A 21,385-nucleotide genomic window follows, 5' to 3' on the forward strand; every position below is an offset into this window, starting at 1 on the left:
GTATGGCTTCGGAAATGATTAAAAAATGTCATAGTACAGTAAGACATAAAAAAAAATGTCATAGTAAAGTATGGCTTCAGAAATGGTCCAAAAATGTGATAGTATAGTAAAAAGTCAAAAATGTTCCAAAACTGTCATAGTATAGTATGGCATTGGAAATGATTAAAAAATGTCATAGTATAATATAATATGTTGTCAAAAATGGTCCAAAAATGTCATAGTATAGTAAGGCATGAGAAAGTGTGAGAAAAATGTCATAGTATAGTATGGCATCGGAAATGATTAAAAAATGTCATAGTACAGTAAGACATAAAAAAATGTCATAGTATAGTATAATGTCAGAAATGGTCCAAAAATGTCATATCATAGTAAGGCATGAAAAAATGTGAGAAAAATGTCATAGTATGTTATGACATCAGAAATGGTCCAAAAATGTCATAGTATAGTAAAATGTCAAAAATGTTCCAAAACTGTCATAGTATAGTATGGCGTCAGAAATTATTTAAAAATGTCATAGTACAATAAGGCATAAAAAAATGTCATAGTATAGCATGGCGTCAAAAATGGTTAAAAAATGTCATAGTACAGTAAGGCAAAAAAAAATGTCATAGTATAGCATGGCATCAAAAATGGTTAAAAAATGTCATAGTACAGTAAGGCAAAAAAAATAAGAGAAAAATGTCATAGTACAGTAAGGCATAAAAAAATGTCATAATATAGTATGTTGTCAAAAATGGTCCAAAAATGTCATATCATAGTAAGGCATGAAAAAATGTGAGAAAAATGTCATAGTACAGTAAGACATAAAAAAAAATGTCATAGTAAAGTATGGCTTCAGAAATGGTCCAAAAATGTCATAGTATAGTAAGGCATGAGAAAATGCAAGAAAAATGTCATAGTATAGTAAGATGTCAAAAACCATCATAAAATGTCATAATATAGTATGTTGTCAAAAATGGTCCAAAAATGTCATAGTAAAGTAAGGTGTCGGAAATGGTTAAGAAATGTCATAGTACAGTAAGGCATAAAAAAATGTCATAGTATAGCATGGCATCAAAAATGGTTAAGAAATGTCATAGTACAGTAAGGCATAAAAAAATGTCATAGTATAGCATGGCATCAAAAATGGTTAAAAAATGTCATAGTACAGTAAGGCAAAAAAAATGTGAGAAAAATGTCATAGTAAAGTATGGCGTCTGAAATGGTTAAAAAATGTCATAGGCATGAAAGGCATGAAAAAATGTGAGAAAAATGTCATAGTATGGTATGACATCAGAAATGGTCCAAAAATGTGATAGTATAGTAAAAAGTCAAAAACCATCAAAAAATGTCATAGTATAGTATGGCATCGGAAATGATTAAAAAATGTCATAGTATAGTATAATGTCAGAAATGGTCCAAAAATGTCATATCATAGTAAGGCATAAAGAAATGTGAGAAAAATGCCATAGTATAGTAAGATGTCAAAAACCATCATAAAATGTCATAGTACAGTAAGGCATAAAAACCCTGTACCCAAACCTCTGGCTAGCAGGGGCTGAAAGCTGTAACCCTAACCCTAACTAACTGTCTACAATTGGCCTCTGGTCATTAAAAGATGCCACAGGATATTATGTTGTTAAAAGAAATACAACAGCATATGTCATGAAAAATAACAAAATAATTTATTAAAGTAACTTATCATTAAATAACATCATTTTAGTAATAGTACATTTTAAATTGTTTTCCTGTATTCATTACATGGTTCATGTTTATCTATTGAAATGATGAAATTTGATAGATAACTATGTAACAGAGTTTCAGAACTATTTCTAGTCATTACTGTGACTGTAATAATAACACACTAAAATATGTGATACTGAATGAGCTGTAAGAAGTTTAGTTTAAATCACCATAATTAGGTATCAACAATGAATAAGGTCAGTTTAGGAAAGAAAAAAAAATTTTTTTTTTGATTTACTGATCAGTTTCTGTGATTAACACGTGTTCTTGTCTCTGCAGGAGGAGAAAACGACAGCAGCTGAAGACCTGAAGTGGATGAAAGAAAACAAAAGTGTTAAAGTTTTAAGTGACTTTACCATGTATAATGTAGTCATGGGAAAATTTTCCAAAGACTAATGTGTCTTAATGAAACCCCTGTGAGAACATGAAATTACTACTTATGATACAACTATTTAATTAATAATTGTATCACAAGCAGGAAAATGTGCTCATAACTACATTAAACCTAACCACCTCTAACAAGTGTTTCCTTGTGGTCAAATGTCTGTCATTATCTTTGCTGCAATTTATTAAATGTCCGGAACAAAATCCATGAACGTTTCTTTTTAAACTTTTGAGTTGCATTTCTCTGATTTTAAACTGATGCTATACAAATCATTTTACTGCATTTTATTTTAAGAAAAATGTCATGATTCTCATGTTTAAATTTTTTAGATCCATTTTTAAACATTTTAAAAATATATTTTTTATAGTCATTATTCAGACATCTTTCAGACTTTATACTTGTTTTTAGACTTATTGTGCTAAACTTTTTATGGGTTTGATACTTATTTTTGTGACATTTTTTACAGGTTTCATGCTTAATTCTTAAATGTATTTTTAAAGGTTGAATATTTAAAGGTTTTAACCTTATTTATTAAACCTTTTTATAAGGTTTTTTAAATGTTTTATATTTAACTTAGACATATTTTTTGAAGGTTTCATACTTAACATTTAACGGTTTTCAATTTATTTTATTAAAACCTATGTATTAAAAGGGTTTCTGTTCTATTCTAAATTAAGGTTTTATATTTTCTGTTTTATATAAAAATATATTTTGTTAGACTTATTTTATACATTTTATTTTATACAGATAATGACAAGAGTCAGGCTGAAAAGAATAAACTAACACTGACCTTCTGGAAATGTCTTCAGGTCTGTCTCTTCTCTCTCTGATTTAATGGTTGGAGTTTGAATCCTGTGGAGAAAAACACAACAAACTTTAATATAAATATGTGACTTTTAACACATCAAAATAAAGGCACTGAGAGTTCCTGAGTATTGAACTTCAAACTGTCATAGATAGAGAAGTAAAAGACTACAAAAAAAAAAGTGTGGACTAACTGGTTCTGAACTAGTCCAAGAGGTGCTTTCTATACAATGACTGAGGAAGCTGCTCTGACTGGAGAACTGATTCCATGAGCTCCTGATATTCACACAACAGCAGTGGAGAGAAATGTTTTTTTCTCCAAACTCAGTTAAAATTTGGTCTAAATTTAATTGATAGAAACCAATATGAACCAAAATGACAGTGTTTCTAGTGTGAAACTGAACTGGATGAGTTCTTCACATTTTTATGATTTACTGTACTATTGCGAAAGACAGAGAGGGGGAGACAGAGAAAGAGAGCGAGAGGAAGAGAGAGAAGGTGAGTGGTGGTGGGGGGGCACAGACAGACAGAAAGCATGAGTGAGTAATAGAGCAAGGAAGAGACAGGAGGCAGAGAGAGAGGGGGGAAGGAGACAGACAGAATTAGAAGGAGCAAAGCAGGGTACACACCAAAAGATAATAGGGCAGATTATTGGCCAAATCCCCCCTCCTGATCAAACTAAGCAAAGGCTGATTATTGTTTGGTTTTAAAGTTGATTTTGTCTGATTTTCCTGAGGTGTGAGGTGTGTTAAGAGTGATTTTACCCTCCCTGATCTGCTCTGAAGACGATCAGATCGATAAATATTAAACATGATCAAAATTTACAATCGAAAATCTTGTATTGGGGACTACACCAAGGAAAGCTGTGCATGTGCTCTGTGGATTGTCACATGGAACAGAACAATAGCCAATGAGGAAGCAAGCTGACTGAAGACAGAAGCACAACAAACGGGAGACATTGTTGTCCGCCATGTTTGTTTACTCTAAAGTTGTGAGATTTGGAGTTCCGAGAGTCCAGACTCTGGTTGTTGGTAATGAATCGGTTAGTGTGTGGTGTGGTGTGTTGGTCTTCTCTCTGCACATCACACATTATCACTCACAAAACTCTGAACTCTGACATTATGTGTCATGTGTATGGTCTCTCACATTTTCTACATCAGATAGGATTTTAAAAATCTTTTTAGTGTGTGCCAGGCTTAAGAGAGCGAGGGAGTGAGATGGAGAGAGAGAGACAGAAAAGGGGGGAGAGAGAGTGAGAGGGAGCAAGAGTGAGGGAGAGGGAGGGAGGGGGAGAGAGAGACAGAAAGAGATAATTCATTTATGTCAGTGCTCTGTGTTGGACAGTTGATGTAAAGCTCTTTGTGAATTACCTGGAGGCTTCAGTCCTGGTTTCAAAGAACTTCTTCACTGTACAAAGACTCTCTGCGATTGTGGACAAAGTGGTGACACCTGGACAATAAAAAGAGAAACATACAAAAAAGAAAGATCAATACACTATGACCTATCCCTCATCAACAGTTTAACCCCAAAACACAGATAAATATTCAACATTACAGCTAAACAGAACATTTTCCAAACATAACAGGAGTGTCTAAGTAAATGGGCTGTTTACTGTCACATATAACAAGAAAAAGCATCACATCTTTAGGAATCAATAATAATAAATATTTAGGAAAATTTAACTGAAATGATTATCTTAAACCTTAAATTTCTATATTAATCGTCTGTCAACTAATCACTGGAGGAATCATGTATATTACTATGAACTGCATAACAAAAGCTTTCACTTAACTACATTTCTGAAAGCGAGGTTTTAATTTGTGCTATTTTTAAATTATACTTTAGTCCACAGGCAGAAAACTATCACCATAACACCATCATTAACATCAACACATTTTTTCAGACTGGGTAAATCTTAAGGACACATGCCTGTTTGGTGGTGAGAGCTGGTATTTCTGTCCACACTGCAGCAACTGAACAGGTACAACACCTGAAAAACAAATAACCTTTTTAATAAAGAACAGTTCACCTCCAAACCTTGAACAGTGTAGAAGAATACAACACTGAAAACTTAACACTAGATCCTTGACAATCACACTTTGAGTTTTGAAGTGAATAAATTAATGATGTTAATAGAATGACTTAATTGATCTCAGAGAGAAAAGTAATTTTTAAAATATTTTTTATAATGATTTCAATCAGTAATCTCAGCTCATACAGTATGACCTACTCTTGAACCTTAAAACTTGTGGAAGATCACAGACCCACATACCATGCAAAACAACCACAAAGAGGCTGACTATAAATAGATGTAAATGATCACATAGACATATTAATCCACCAAAGAATGACCAAGATGGAGCACAAAATTATAAAGAAGCAGTAAAATGTCTGCAGGATAATTGTAAAGAAATGCAAATACAAGCAAAACAGACAAACTGACTACTAAACAGTTACCACACTCCACAGCTCATGTCAGGGACACTTTAGTCACAGAAACACAAACACATTTTTAACCTATGCAAATAAAAACGACGCCAAAAAGGAAACAACCCCAAAGAAATCACTTAAGGATAAGGCTAATGCTAACGATTGACACTGATGCTAATGCTCGCCACTTATGCTAATGATAACACCTAGGTGCAAAATAGCCAGGTAGAGATGCACAATGATATAAAATGACCACAGATAGCCACAAACTAGTGACAGTGACATGATAGACCACCATAAATTGAGTTAAAATGACCAGGATGGAACAAAAAATAACAAAGAGACGCAAAATGTCGGTAAAGTGAAAACAAACGGGGATTTACTAAAAGTCCTTTGCGCTATCATCTGTCGACGTTGGGGGTCCACAACTCATGTCAGGGACGCCTCAGTCACAGAAACACAAACATACTCTTACCCACGCCATATAAGCGACTGATAATAGAATGAAACGATATCATCAAGGTAATGCTAATGCTAACGCTCGCGGCTAATGCTAACGCTAGCTGCTGTTGGCCTTACCTTCGTGCTGCATGTGTGTTCGGTGTCCAGCCTCACTCGTGTTCGACAAAAAAGCAGCTCCAGAGTTTGTTTTAGCATCCACACCACTACGTTTACGACGTTTTCTCATAGTAGTGACAAACCGAAGTAAAAGTTCAAACTTGGTTTTAAATCTGTTTTCCTACTTCGTTTCTCCGCCTCTCTACGCCCCTCCCCAAAAAGTCATAGCCAATGACGAGCCACGTCGCTGTCAATGACGACATACGTCACCCACTGTAAAAAACAGAGAGAGGCTGAAGATGTATTATAAAATCTGGCTGGAAGCCGTGCGCCAGACGCATCGTCAGTGCACAAAATCTGAAGGTGAAACTCCTTTATTTGTGACTGTTTTCTGACGAACTAAAAGTGAGCCTCATGTCATTTGTAATAGCTAAGATAATTAGCATGCTCCTGTAATATATATGTACTCTGTAGTAAGTTACAGCAGCTTTATTGCTCTTGATAGTGGGTTTAAGGGTATAAAATATACTTTGTTACTCGATTTATTTAACAGTCTTTCACTGGCGCCTGGGGGCGACTGAGGAGAGGATGATCAGCATCCCCGGAAACTTCAGGTGGAATTACTGCAGGTCCCGCTTCATCCAGCTCCATCTGTGATCTACTACATGATGAGGATTTACCACAATGAGACAGTTAAAGCCTTCAATAAATAGATAAATATGAACAGATGACAGGTTTGATGAACTTAAGTCGCCATAGACTGTATATAAAAATATGAGACACTGCACAGGTCACATAAGCTATCACACATAAGGTAAACAACAAGAATTTAAAATACCTCTGTCAAAGGCAAAAAAAACTGTCATAGGCAAAAATGCCCTCCATAAAATGTGTGTAAAATACTCCCCCATAAAATTGCTGCTGTAGCATGATGTGTACCCATGATGCTCCCTTCATATTTCTGACTGCCGCCACATATATGCTTGCCTAGAACCATCCCTGGTTGAGGTTAAGAACTGTACAATCTCCTCCGACTCTCTCCATACTATCATTTCTATATTAGATTGTTTCCACCACAAATGACTCATCCTGTGAGCTCAGTATTCCCCAGAGTCTCCGCAGACCAACAGACACCTGCATAAATCATAAAACTGAAAGTTTGAGCCAGACCACGACACTTTTATGCCTGCAGTCTGAAATTGGTATTTCATTATGTTGAGAAATATGACAAAATTATTATCATAATAATGACTTAATCAACAACTGTTTAGAGAATTGATGAATAGGTTAAGATATACATTTTTAATAATCTGGTTCTCTGGTTCCATAAGATTTTTGAAGATGTCTCTTTGGGTTCTAGGAAACTGTAATGAGCATTTTATTGACAAACAGTTAATCAATTATCAATAAATAGGGAAAATAATGTGAAAACTAATTGATCATTAAAATATCCATTGTTCGCAGCCCTGGAGAAAATTGCTCACTCAATTGTTCTGTTTGGCTTGGTTGATGCAGCCATGCCCAGTGTTCACTGAGCCACAGCCTGGACAGGTGTCCCAGTTTAGTATGGGGTGAGTACACATCATATCTGAGCTTTACAAGAACATGATTACATGAATAATATGAATATACAGTCCCTGATGTCTTTCGGAACTTCTTCTAGACGTAAACATTTTAATAGATGCCTTTTTCAAATTTCACAAAACTCACATGGAAATAATCTTTTTAATAACAAAGACATGTGTCGTGTTCACAGCTGTGAGCTTGACACGTGTCTTTGTCAGCTGTGAACCTGAAAGAAGTATGTTAATATTTAATGTGGCTGTTACAAGTCCATTGGAGCCAAGCTACAGCTTTAACAGAGAGGATGACCATGTGTTAAAACTGATAGTATGAACATGTCTAAACAAGTCTTAACAGCTGGATATGATGGTACCATTTCACAGGAAATAATGTCTATCTGTGTGTGTGTGCACTAAATCAAAGGCCTTGGAAACGAGCCCAGTGTGGACTTTCCCAGTGGCTGTAAGCCATCTGCGTTCAGGTCAAATCAGCAATGACGGGCATAGCCAGAAAAGGTAACACCTGCTCTAACACACTCCCAACAGCAGCACATTAAGTAACCAGGCGCACAGAAGCAAGTCTGACAACGCTGAATTAAAATTACTCATCTGTTACCCTTGTTATGACTGCGCTGCTAAGGTGTCTTTTACTTCTCTGTACAAATGGGTTAGGATGTGAACAAATGAGCTGAAATAACTGAGTCACTAATCAGATGAAGCAGCCATCTTGCCTGTGAAGCAAAAATGCTGAACATTTACTGGTTTCAAATTGTACATACAATGTCACCTTGGACTCTAGTGATGGGACATTTTTCACTGATTTATTATGTTGTATAGACTAAACAATGAACAGATGCAGGAAACAATCATTAGTCTTTGCTAAACGAATCTATGTACGCAGTAGTAGTGGAAGACTTAGATCTTTTACTTAAGTAAAAGTAGCAACACAACTGTATAGAAATATTCTATGTTACAAGTAGAAGCTCTCAAATGGTACCTAAATATTAAGTAAATAAATATACCTAAAGCCCCAAAAGTAAAAGTACTCAGTATACAGAATGGTTACTTTTAGAATAATGTATTGATCTATTAATGTGATAATACAGATAAATATGGGGCTAATTTTAATAACTTTATGTACCTTTGGGTAGCCTGAGAATTTCATCCTCTATAAAACCTTATCTACAATATATATAATGTTTTATTAACTATGTTTTGTAATATAATCTTAATCTGGAAAGTAACTGAAGTTATCAAATAAATGTAGTGAAGTAAAAAGTACATTTGCCTCTGTAAAAGAGGTGTAAATTATGAGTAACTTTACACATGATGTTTTGAAATGGCAGTTCGAAGAAGAATGGTGCTAATTTCCCAATATGTCTCAATCTGTAAAAATTTCTAAAGTGGTGTTAAAAGTTTCCCTAAAAACATGTGGCCTTACAAAAGACTGGGTGACTCAGCAGAGACCACAAAATCTGAAGGAGGAAGGAGAAATAAGAGACTCCTTTTAGCCTGGATTACAGGAAGATGTGACAGGCTTAGTTTTTGAGAATAAAAAAGGCATTAATGCTTGTGTGAGGTTAAGACGCTGTTACTGAGGTGTTCAATAGTCATAAACAACAAAGGACAATTGTCAGCCTGAGTGTCTCTGTTGTGACACCGCTGACATTTAGAGCCAAGATGTGAAAAGCATAAAACCATCTTCTACATGTTGTTGCCAAGATTCATTGTTTTTATGACTGAGCGAGCAGGTTAGGAATGTGTGTGGGCAGGCAGATAAATACAGGTCACCTTCAAGTGTCCCTTTCTATCTGCAAACTTTTCCTTTCGGCGTCTAACAAATCATTACAAAAGCAGTTGTCAGTTTCAGAGGAAGTAATGATGTGACAAAAATAACATGTTTACGTTTTATTTGCTATATTTACAGTGGAGTGCCACAGCGAAGGGGGTGGGGCGGGGTTGGACATGTTTGAATTAGCACGAGAGTGAAACTGCAGAACAAAAGGAACTGACACAAAGAGAACTATGAATACAACACGGACTGGTTTCTATTGCATTTGTGTTGATTAAATATTAAACAAGCCGGCTGGTGCAACAACAAAGAGCAATAGCAAACAAGAATATTGTGAAGAGGAGACTTTTTGTGTTGTAAAACTAAAATCCTTTCACACTGCTGACATCTTCTAGTAGGAAGTCAGCCTTTTTTTTTGTTTTCTTTTTTTTTTTGGAATAAGCAAAACAGATCTCACAAAAACACTAAACAGGTATTTCAGTCTTACCAACAATTAACTACAATAGACAGCAATTTACAGAAGGGTTCTGCTGTTTCCAAGTTACAGGGAGAAGTTCATGAGTTCTCTTTTTAAGCTCCACTCGTACTGTGAGAGTCACCTTCTTTTCACCTTAAGCCATTAAGTTAATGCTAGCAGCATTTTTGGACAAATATTTAGAAATGTTAACCTTGCTAAAGCCTTGACCAGCGAGGCTTTGATGCAGGGCTAAAGTGAGGGTAACAGAGCAGAGCTGTGAAACTAAATTACTTTACAAACACATTACAGAGCGCAAGCAGCTGGCACAAATGAGGCATTTAGCTTCATCTTAGATTTGGGACAACATAATCTCATCTAGCTCTGAAAGGTTAAAAATGTAGGTTGGCATTTCAGGAAGTGCACTTATTCTCTTCCTTGCAGAGAGTTATGCTTTAATTACAGAGCTTTAGAGGAGCTGGTATCAAGATTCTTTTACCTTCGGACTGAGGCAGGCCAGCTGTTTCGCCCTGCTTCTACTCTTTAATCTAAGCTAAGATAACCATGCACTGGCTGTAGTTTAACATCCAGAACATGAGTGGTATCAATCTTCTCAACTAAGGAAAGCGAATAAGCGCGTTTTTCAAAATGTCAAACTATTCCTTTACAGAATAAAGAGAGAGAGAGAGAGAGAGAGGAGAGAGAGAGAGAGAGAGAGAGAGAGAGAGCTAGAGAGAGAGAGAGAGTGTGTTAATGATGCTGAATGTTAATGAAGATCCCGTCCTCATAGTGCCTCTTCTTTCTTCACCTGAACCACATTGGACAGACTGTCCTGTGGCTCTGACTGTGGAGTCTGGTTCTCATTGACTAGCATGTTGAACTGCAAGTCATTGAACTGGGAAAAGTCCTGTGGGTATGAGCTGAAGTTCTGGTTAAAGTTCATATCCACGTTGGCAAACGTGGAGTTGCCATCAGGTAACTCCTCTAAGTCACAGGACAGGTCGAGGTTGGGGTTGCAAATCATTTCCCATAATGCAGGATTGTCTAGCAGCTGATTAAGGATGGCCGTGTCTTCGCTGTTTGAGTCCTGGGGTACATTGTAACACGCCTCCCCTACAGCGGGCACCACAGGCTGGGCACCGCAAAGCCTCTTATCTGGAGACATCATGGCTTGAGGCGGCGGGAAGTGGAAGGTCTGCTCTGCTGCAGGTGCACACTCGGCTGCGGGAGAGGAAGTAGATTGTGTTACAGACTGAATAAATACCTGTGAGAAATATGATGCAAGGTCAGTTATTACGTAGTGAACTTAATACATGGATCATGATGTGTGATTCTTGCTGTTTGACTCTTGATATTATTTAACTATTGGCAATATATGACTGCTCTGCATCATTAGAAGTTTTCTGATGGCGGTGTGAGAACAAAATGTGTGTGTGACAGCAAAAACCAATTTAACGTTCAAGATGTTAACATAAATACAGAGGCATATATTCAGTTTATTAGGTACACTTAGCTAAAACAAATGCACTCTAACACAACAGTCCTGTAATAAAACACAGCTCTAAAGCAATTCCAATAAAAACACAACATTATAACCTTCATGAAGGTAGGATTTATCGCATGACTGCCGTATTACACTGCTTTAGTTTTAATTGTGAGTGTAAATGTACCTCTCTGTACAGTTAAATTCATTGTTTGTAACTTGGAAAATTGTAACTGGTACTATTAATGCACTGCACTTTATTTGTACTTCTATTTGAATCTACTTCGATATGTATTTGATTTGACTTTGTATGTAGTATCTATGTCCACCTTGGTCACTACATAAGAGTTTCCTATAAGAGTTTCTTGTTTAATGTTTTTGTAATAAGCCTACCATACATATTATAGAGAGTCACATTAACTGTATATGTGACAGTCTTCATTCATATTTCTGTACATTCCAACAGCCTGTTTGGGCAGCTGTGGCAAATGTCATGTTATCATGTGATTACAATTCTCTGCCGACTCATCACCATGTGAATGAGTAGGCAAATATATTATCACATGATGATAAGATGAAATCTAAGGTCACATTTTGTTGCAGGGAAATATTGATTTTTTTTTTTTTTTTAAGTCAGCGAGAGGAGAGTTTTTCCTTATTCAACTCAGTGTAGGTCACGCCAGTGTGTGAGCACAATAGGGCTTTTTCACAGAGAGCACAGGTGTTAATATTAACATAATAAAATTAATGATGGCTGAATTCCTGTTTAACTGCGTCAGTTTGAGGGCCCTGACCGCCTCACTGTCACAGCTCACTGGGACACTTGAAGCTGGGCAGACAATTGGCTGTTGCGTATCGTGTGCGGCTGATTAATTGTCTTATTTATTATTAGTCTTGCAGCATGAGCAGTTCCTCAGTCCGATGTTCCAGCCGGCTGCCGTCAAGCGGTCAATTATTTACAGTTACTGCAAAAAGCAATTGCTACTTTTGCTCCAGTTAAACGATCAGAGTATGTCTTCCATTGTAAAAGTCTTTGGATGTGTAGAAAGGCCAATTAAAATGTGTAATTTCACTTAACACAACACACAAGTTATAGAATAAATGCACAGTGTCTGCCCAGCTTTAACAGAGCAGAGTTATTGTTAATGTTACTAGTAACATCTGTGCTTTTCCTTCAATGACAAGTCAAAATGTCTGCTGTGAAAAAGGCCTGACAATCCCATAATGTCAAAGGCAGACCACCTCTTAACTGCTTCAACATATACCAGGACAAGTAAACATGAATAAGAAAACATCAAATCGAAAGACAGAAAGGGACGAGATCCAGGCCTCACCTGTCAAACAAGATTTCTCTCTGAAACTGATGTCCGTTTTTATCCTACTCTTCCGCTTCACCTCGTATGGATCTGAAATGGAAAACAGTTTGGAAATATTTAAATTGACCTCCCTGTTATTGTTTCTGTCCCAAAACAATCTGCTGCACCTGGTTAAATTTAAGCCCTGACCTGCCATCTAGACTGATTTAAAACAATGACAGGAGCAAAAAGATTCCAAAGACCAGACGGTTGAGCGTCACACATTCCTGACTGACCTGGGTTGTGCGGCAGGTACGTGAAGGTGACGGGCTCGCTCTCCATCTGGTCCGAGATGCGACGTAGGACGACATTGACGTCAACCTCCTCTGTGATGTTCTGGTCCTGGTAGGGCGGAGTCTTAAACACGATGGCGATCTGCCGGTGCACGTCCGTCTGGGCAAACTCACCGTTCGCCTTCCACGACCCTCGACTGAATCTGATCTCTATGTCATCTGTGGATGAGCAACAACACGCAGAGCCATGTTTGTCAATATTCATTTTTATTTTTTAAATCCATCAATCAGTTTCCTGCTTCTTATCCAGGTTGTGTTTAAAGATATTATCATGAATTATTATTATATACCCCTGGAAGGTACTGACAAAAATGTGATATAAATGTCAATAAATTCACACACTGGTCTCTATCTTTCATTCTTTGGCCAGTACGAGCGAGAAACAGGTGTTAAATGTCATTTTATGTGGTATTAAAAATGTCTGAAAAATTCTGAAATGTAACTTTGTGAACCCTGTTTTTTTTCCTGGTTTTAACTATGAACAGCTTTTACTATAACCATATACTATAGAGGTGCAAAGAGGCCAATAAGATGCTGATTTACCACTGAAAACCACAGACAGAGCTTATTTAATGTACTCTGTTGTGTCCACCTAATTTTGTCCAGACTGTTTTTATTTTATTTTATTATTTTTTAAAACTGCACGACTGAGGGTTTTTCTCACACCTTTCTGCACTTTGTCACACAGCATGTAGATCTCCGTCTTGCCTGTGCAGGGGCCTCTATACTGGTTCAAACAGGTGATCTTCAACTGTGATGTAGTCGTGGCCTCTGGGAAAGAAATAAAATACATACAAAACAACAATACATGAGAATCAGGGAGTACATTTTCTGTGCAGCTGGTTATATTGTGGTAGAGAGTCATAAGTGTGTGTTTGTGTGTGTGTGGTTGGCATGTGATGTGTGTCTTACTCTTGTCATAGATGGTACTGGACACCACTGGGCTGAGACTGTCCTTTCTGCCGTCCTCCCACTCGAGCTCACACTGGAAACAGAGACGCACCGCGTTCATGTCCAAGTCTTCAATGCCCTTCGAGTGACCAGCTGAGGGATAAAAAGATGCTAAAATGAATTGAAATTGTATCTACGTAAATACATGGATGTGTAGAAAGCTCTGATGTGGTGTGTGTCTGTGTATATGTTAGCATGTCACTCACTTTGAAAGGGGTCGATATTTTGGCTTCTTCTTTTCTGAAGTGACATGTCAAGCTCTTTCCTCCTCACACACTGGATACCAAGGTTAGCAAAGCTGCAAGTTCAAACAGGTATTAAAACAAAAACACATTTTGTCAGGACACTGAATGAAAAAAAGCTAAAAATACATGGTGACAGTAGAGTCTAAGGTAAGAAAGAAACTTATTTTATACATATTATGTTGTTGGGAGATGTGCACCTGTGCCGCCGGTTGGTGTGAGGGTTGACCGTGACCACACAGATTCCTGAACCAGGAGGGCAGTCTTTACCCACAAGGCAGTGGGGGTGAGGCCGGTGTGGGGGGTCTTTGGTCACCAAGGAGACGGTGACTGTGACCCTCTTTATGTGGTCAATGGGACCCTGTATCTGAAAGAGGAAATAAAACAGGAAGATAAATTAATGAGTAAACACATCGTCCCCCACATCTGATGTAGCCCCAACAAACATCCTGTTGCCATCTGTCATTATGGCAAAAAGTTAAATCTGAGACATCTGGGCCATATGGACAGCAGGAATTCCACCTTCACACACACAACATGACAATCGACTAATCATTGCAGCTCTAATCCAGTGTTCTCTGTGCTGCCGAGTGCCTGTATTTGTTCATATTAAATGTTCTTACTTTTTAGGCTCCCTCATGTGTTATCACTGACCCATTTGGAAAGTCTTTTTCCACCATTTCTCATGGAAAATAATAATTCATCCTAATTTTTCCCCCTAATTGTGATCACTGGTGTCTATGGTCCCAATTTCAAATCAAGAATAAAAGATAGGCAGTAATGCCAAAAACAAATCTAATCTGCTACATTGCCCTAAATATCAATCTTGAATAATTACATTTCAAATAGACAAAATATGAAATCCAATGTTTTTTTGCTGTTAAAATCCCCTCACAGTGTCTTTCTGTTTGCATGAGGAGGTGGTGAATATGTAGGAGTGTTTGTTAGTATGCAGGCAGGGGATAAACCGCCTGTCTTTGACCACACATGAGATGGGATTTGCGGGGACTTTCTAATTGACTCCAACAACCCACATCCTCCAGCTCCACCCATCTACTCTGTCTGTGCAGGGGGTTTAGGTGTACACACCAAACTAAATAATTTGTGGTTAAAATCTGCCTAACCGTCTTCGAGAGCTAGTAAACCCCCGTTTGAGGTCAAAAACTAAACCCAATTTTAAGTAAGAGGAGATTGATTTGACGGTGGCTGTACCTCTATCGCAGGCTGAGTCTTGTTGGTGTCAGTGCTGGACACCCCCAGGATGCTGCCGGCCGAGCGTCCTTCACACTCATACCGAAACCTCATGCCTCTGTCCTTGGGCTCCTCCACCACCACGAGTTTGGGGTTGTCCAGAATCCGCTCCAGCATCTCTGTGTCGCTTCGGCTCTGAGAGGAAACGCCAACGGATTTCCTGGAGGCAGGCAAACACAAGCCTTGACCGCGGCGAGAGGGATTGGATAGTGAGGTGCCAGGCCGTGACGGAGGAGCTGACGCCATCTCATTGGAATTGCCTAACCGCAGCTGGGGCTGAGGAAAGGTGCAGTTTGGCTGTGGAAAGAAAAATATCAACATGACGTTATTGACAACATTATTCAACCATGTCCCACTGAGGTCGGAAACCTATTTTGCAACAAACACCTTGCCACAACCGCCGCCAAAAAAAGAACTAAAGTTGGATAAAACAATACAAAGGGTTTAAGGCTGAGAACAGACAGCATGAAGAAGGAAGTCATTAACCACAGTGGACTTTAATTCTGACTGAATTATCATCTTCATCAGTTACATTTCGAGTTGAGTCAGGTTAATGACTCGTTGGTCAAACCGTCAACCAAGTTGAGTAATCATTCCAGCCATTTTTCAGCCTCTCATTAGAGAGGATTTGTCTTTTCTTTTATCATTGTAAACCAAATATAGACTTTTCGGCATACAAAACAAAACATTTGAAGATGTTACCTTTAGTTCATCAAATTTTTTTGGATACTTTTTTGACATTTTGTAGAAAACAAAAAGACAAAGAAAAGCCAATAATGAAAATTATCATTAGTCACAGTCCTTGAGTTGTTAGCAGTTTGACCAAACAGATTTTTGTCCTCTAAACATCTCAAATCCAATATTTCATAAAAAAGTCACAGTCAGATATAAGTCCAAAATAGAATAAAAACATGTTAAAGGCTTTCTCATAACATTAGAAAACATCAACTTACAATCAGAGAAAGTCACAGTCATGTTCTTGAAGTATATAACAGAGAACCAGATGTCTGTGATCCATAACAGCAGATGACAGCGTAGGTGAAACCAAACAGCAAGACTGAGTCACTGCATGTTTTTCCTTCATACATGTGCTTTTTATCAGTGCACAGAGTTAACCATGTGCTCTTCGACTCCTCCTCTTGCATTTTGAAGTCTTATTTTTTCCGTTACACCACAGGCCATGAAGCTTTTCCGCTCCCACAGACTCAGTGTTTAGTCTCTCTCTCTCTCTCTCTCTGCTGCTTTTACTTTCTCTATCTGCAATTGTCCCTGACATCAATCACCAGTCTCCAGTGAGGTTTTCAGTGGCCGTAACGTAAAACAAAGCAAAAGTATCACAAAAGACACTTAAGTTTTAGTCTATGTGTGGCAGTAGAGTTGAACAAAATATGAATAATCAAACCTGCAGGGAACAAAGAAGCGAAGAGGTTGACTCCTGTCGCACCCGTGTGGCAGTAAAATCAGCCTCAGGGCTCATTAAACCGTTGCCTCAGAGATCTGGATGCTGCCTCTGCATGAGATCATGTTTCACAATATCCTGTCGAGCATATGTCGGCTGCACTGTTACCATGTTTATCTGGGCATACCTGTTCGCCTTTAAACAGTGAAGCTAAACAAAAGCCAGGCAGACTTAGCCAGCGAACAGGAAATAGGAAGTAAGTTAGACCTGACGCAGACCAACCAATGGAAGAAGCAGTGTGGCGCGAAGAATGTAACCTCTAACCTCCACCGGTGGGTTTGGCTAATAAACAGAGAGGACGGCAAACTGAAAGTAGGAGTCAGGTTACAGTTCTTCCCAGTCGTCCACCCGCTGCTGCTGCTGCTGCTGCTCCTCCTCCTCCTCCTCTTCCTCCTCCTCCCTCTCAGCCTCCTCCCACAGAAAAGCATGCTGGGGAGGTGTGTCAGCCTCTCTCACAGGCCGCAAAGACCCAGAACTGTTTAAACCAAACTGTATTTACCCCCCCCCCCAAAAAAAAAAAAAAAACCAAAATGTTGTAATCACACACTGGCAGATCATTTCCTAATACAGAGTTAAAGCTGTTTTCTGATGCCCTACATTATTTGCACCCATCTGTGTGGCCTACAGCGTCACTACGGTCTTATCAGATTACAGCACTTCTGATCTCTGATGTCTGTAAATCACGTGCTTTATGGTAAGAGTCTGACCTGCCTGACTACTACTGCTCTGCACAACAACAAAAGATCCAACCATCTGCAGGCTGTACATGCTCCACACTGCAGTTTATTCCACCATCATTTAATCCTTCAAAAAACCTCCTCACTAAATCAGAGAGGAAGCCGAACAGAAGCTTCCTCCAAAATTATTAACCAAGTGCATGAGTTCAGTGAAATTTCTGTCACATTTTTGCTTGGACTTTCTAGAAGTCTACAAAAAATAATTACCACATCATAGTATATATCATTAATTAATCAGTAAACACAACCTGGACGTGTATAAGCGGCAAAAATGGATGGACAGATGGTTGGCGGTTTGGAGTAATAATTTCCTTTCGACAGTTTTTTGCTAAAAATAAAAAATAACTTTCCAAGACCTGCAGAGACCCTGTATTAAACCATGCTTGTATTTATCACTGCCTTGTGGTGCCCCAGTTTCCCATAACAGGCCACTCTCGCCTTCTTTTAGCTCACCGCCCACACCTGAAACAAACATCTTCATGCTTGACTGTTGGGTGTTTCCAACAATCAGGAAACCGCTAACTGAGGTAGAAACCAGACAGACACAACTACACAAATGACCACACTGGTTCAAACATACAACACTGGAAGAGGCTGCACCCCAAAGATGTCTTTGATCCCACTCACCTGGTGTGCGGTGCCTCTCGCCACCAGCACTGGCTGCGACGGACTCTGCTGGTGCATCCTGGAGTGCTGGCTGCACGGCAGCTGGTCGAGGAGGTCGGCAGGAGGGGGACCAGGTCTAGGGAAGGGGGCACTTGGCTGTTCAACGTACTCTGTTATGATTTCCTGAATAAGATCTATAAAAAAAACATTGTTGACAAACAGATAGCATATCAGCACTGAACCAATGATCCACAATGATGGGGAATGGAGTATGCGTGTAACACAAGGACACTTTATGAATAGAAAACAGGCCAAAAAACTATACTAATAAGAAAAACATGGCTAAAAATACACAAGGATATAAAATGATAGGTAACACATCATTTTACAGGCCCATTATTTCTTAATAATTTCCTGAAAGTTTCCTGGAAAGAACCATGTACTGGTTCAAACTGCAGGAAAAACACTGTTTGTTCACTTGTGTTGAGTTTATTATTGATTTCCAGCTGAATTCCCATGAAAGACGTTGCCCCATTTAAACCCAAGTGAATACTTATCTCTCACTAGAAACTTTATTTTTCATTCTTCACTTATGTATACTTGTTTGTAGATACATTCTGAATGTTTAGCTCATCTGCTGTCCTCTTAATTAAAGTCTGTTAGCCTAACATTTAGAAATAACTAGAAGTTCACCAGCGGATCACTTTCTATTACCTGTCATCAATTTCCAGGAAACTTCTTGGGAGATTATTTGGAAATAAATTAGGATTTACGGACCTGTAAAATAAAGAGTTATCAGATAATAGAACGAAATCCAATATAACAGACAAATATGATCGCTACAGGTGGATCTCTATGACAACATCTGCTTTAGTTAATGTTTATACTGTAAGTGGACCACTCTGCCTCCACTAACATCATAAACAACCTTTGTCACTTTTAATAATATCACATTAGCCTTGTTTGCTGAAATGTAGTGGAGTAGGAGTATAAACTAAAATTAGAAGTGGAAACACTCAAGTACAGTTTCAAAATATCTATATTTTACTAAAGTACAGGACTCGAGTAAATGCGCCTATTAACTTTCCACCGCTGCTGAACGCACCAGTGAAGGTTAACCAGTTAACCATGTCTTGTTGCCATGGGAACCCACAGTTAAATTTACCTTGTGGTCTGATTTAGACTTGTGGTTGAAGCCTACTGTGTTTAACACTAACAAACCACACAGAAACTACAGTTTCCTGCAGCGGCGCCACACAAAATACAAACAAAGCAGTCGTAAAACTTAAGAAAACAACTAGTTCCTATTATTGGCTACTGATTTCCTCGAACTTAATGTGACAAGTTACTGAACATCTCTAGGTTTTGAGCTGCAACTGTAACAAATATAGAGTAAGTATACTATAGACTTATACTATATATAGACAGTGAATGTGTAATGGATGAATAAAATTAGTTAGTTTCATCTTTAAACTCGCCACATGTGTTTAAATGAATGCTTTAAAATGCCATTAACTTATCTGAAATGTTATTTTGTCTTGTGTTTTGTTGGTTTGTTTTTCTGAGATATTTTGCACTTTCCTAACCAGAGGCAGCGTGTGAAACATTACAGCACGAGATAAGGAAGCAGAAATACCAATGATGGTTTACTTCTGCTTCTGCATAAGGTCATTTCAGGTCACACTTTGCAATAATGCCCTACATCCCTCACATGCATGACCCTCTTGAGCGTAAATATAAAAGGCAAAGCAAAGAGTCCATACTCACCGAAGTCTGATGGCCCTCGGTCTGCAGGACAAACAGAAAGCATAGTGTCAGAGAGGTCAATAAAACTTGGCTGTGGTTGTTCGTGTTAAACTTGCAGAGCAGCAGAGAGGGAGCAGTGGGAGCAAGGGAGCCGGGCAGGAGCTGCTGTGATCCCGGGAATGGGTGTTGGCTCCTCAGCTCTGACAAATCACATGCCTGAGGATGATGTCAGCTCTCTCTCGCTCTTTCTCTCTCCCCTTCTCTGTCTCTCTCTCTCTCACACACATTCACAAACTTAAAATTAACACTTAAAACCTACCAGAGGCACCACTGAAGACGTCCATGTCTTTCATCGCATGTGAGGAGTCCTTTAAGACCATGAACTGTCGTGTCCTTGAATTCTTTCCAGGCCGGATAATTCCCTGTATTAGACGTCTCTTCTCGGTCAAATCTTCTCCCTTTACTTAAAAAAAAAAAAAAAAAAACAGCTAAATACCCATGGGACGAGGCGTCAGCTCTGAATGTTTGTACCAACACGTGAAGAAGTGCTACATCGACTTGGCATTATGTCTCGAGTGAAGTCTGGAGCTCACTTTGCTTGACTTTTGTGTTTCCGCAGCAGCCTCGGCGCTGATTGGCTGATTCGGGGCGTGGAAATCCCCTCGGCGTGGCGTCACGTCACCTCACAGACGGGAACCCCCCCCCTCCTCTGTTGAAGCCTTGTAAAGTTGAACGCTAATATGCTAATTTGAATATCCAAAACCATTTGAAAAACAACATCGTGACCTCAAAAAGTTGATGTTTTTCCATTAGGTAAGCTAACCGCACGACCCGGCGCTTGTTTTTACGCAGCTCTGCTGTATACACAAAACCACCTGGCAATATTCAAATGAGCCTCCATCCCAGTTAACGCGACACCACCTATTTAACCAAGTACCGGTACCTACACGCCAGATCCAGCTTTTCACAGCTACAGATATTTGAGATTGCCCCTGGTTGCATCATGCCACTATCCTGCTGCGTCTCAAACAAACTGAGGCAGAAGCGGGAGAAACACTAATTTTATGATAAATTATAGTTTTGAAACTGCACCAATAACCCCCAGGCACGTTTAGTAGCTGCCCTTAAAAAGTGTTTCAAAACTTTTGACTGTTTTGTGAAGTTCTGAGGCTCGGCAGTGACACCTGCTGCTCACACAGAGACAGGACAGGCGGTTTAAGGGAAACGGAAAATGAAAGTCGAGGCATTTAGCAGAAGCAGCGAGTCAGACAAAGTTAAAGAAAAACAACTAAATACATGGATAATGATCTCAGCCGTAGGGTGTGGGCGATAAATGCGCTAAGGCCGTGAGAAAACTGATAGGACAGACTGGTTTCTCAACTCCCTTCTGTAAAAGTCTGAGTGAATCTTTAGAAGATGGTGAGGGTTAAGAGGCTGGTTCACACGATAGGAAAGAAGAAGAAAACATTTCTGCGACACAGTGCTATAACCTTTCGTTAGAAATACTGAGGGTGCATCTCCTCAGGACTGTAAACACATCAAACTGTTCACAACC

General features: G+C 38.8%; 1 protein-coding gene across 5 annotated transcripts; it reads right to left on the bottom strand.

The window, feature by feature from the left end:
• Positions 1-9,356: 9,356 nt before the first annotated feature.
• relb (v-rel avian reticuloendotheliosis viral oncogene homolog B) lies at positions 9,357-20,739 on the bottom strand. 5 transcript variants are annotated; one of them, XM_051078913.1, is made up of 12 exons: positions 20,424-20,739; positions 20,150-20,293; positions 19,852-19,872; positions 18,106-18,278; positions 15,244-15,579; positions 14,232-14,398; positions 13,996-14,087; positions 13,751-13,882; positions 13,505-13,609; positions 12,782-12,997; positions 12,525-12,596; positions 9,357-10,928 (listed from the first exon to the last, which is right to left on the bottom strand). In XM_051078913.1, exons 2-12 carry the CDS (start codon positions 20,208-20,210, stop codon positions 10,492-10,494), a joined length of 1,812 nt encoding a protein of 603 aa, XP_050934870.1. In that variant the 5' UTR covers positions 20,211-20,293; positions 20,424-20,739; the 3' UTR covers positions 9,357-10,491. The 5 variants fall into 5 exon arrangements, with proteins under 5 accessions (XP_050934870.1, XP_018557612.1, XP_018557610.1 ...); XM_018702096.2 differs by lacking the exon at positions 20,424-20,739 and adding an exon at positions 18,799-18,861 and having other exon boundaries at positions 20,150-20,417; XM_018702094.2 differs by lacking the exon at positions 20,424-20,739 and having other exon boundaries at positions 20,150-20,417.
• Between the last annotated feature and the right edge of the window lie 646 nt (positions 20,740-21,385).

The sequence above is a fragment of the Lates calcarifer genome, linkage group LG21, assembly GCF_001640805.2.
Source record: "Lates calcarifer isolate ASB-BC8 linkage group LG21, TLL_Latcal_v3, whole genome shotgun sequence".
Classification (NCBI taxonomy): domain Eukaryota; kingdom Metazoa; phylum Chordata; class Actinopteri; family Centropomidae; genus Lates; species Lates calcarifer.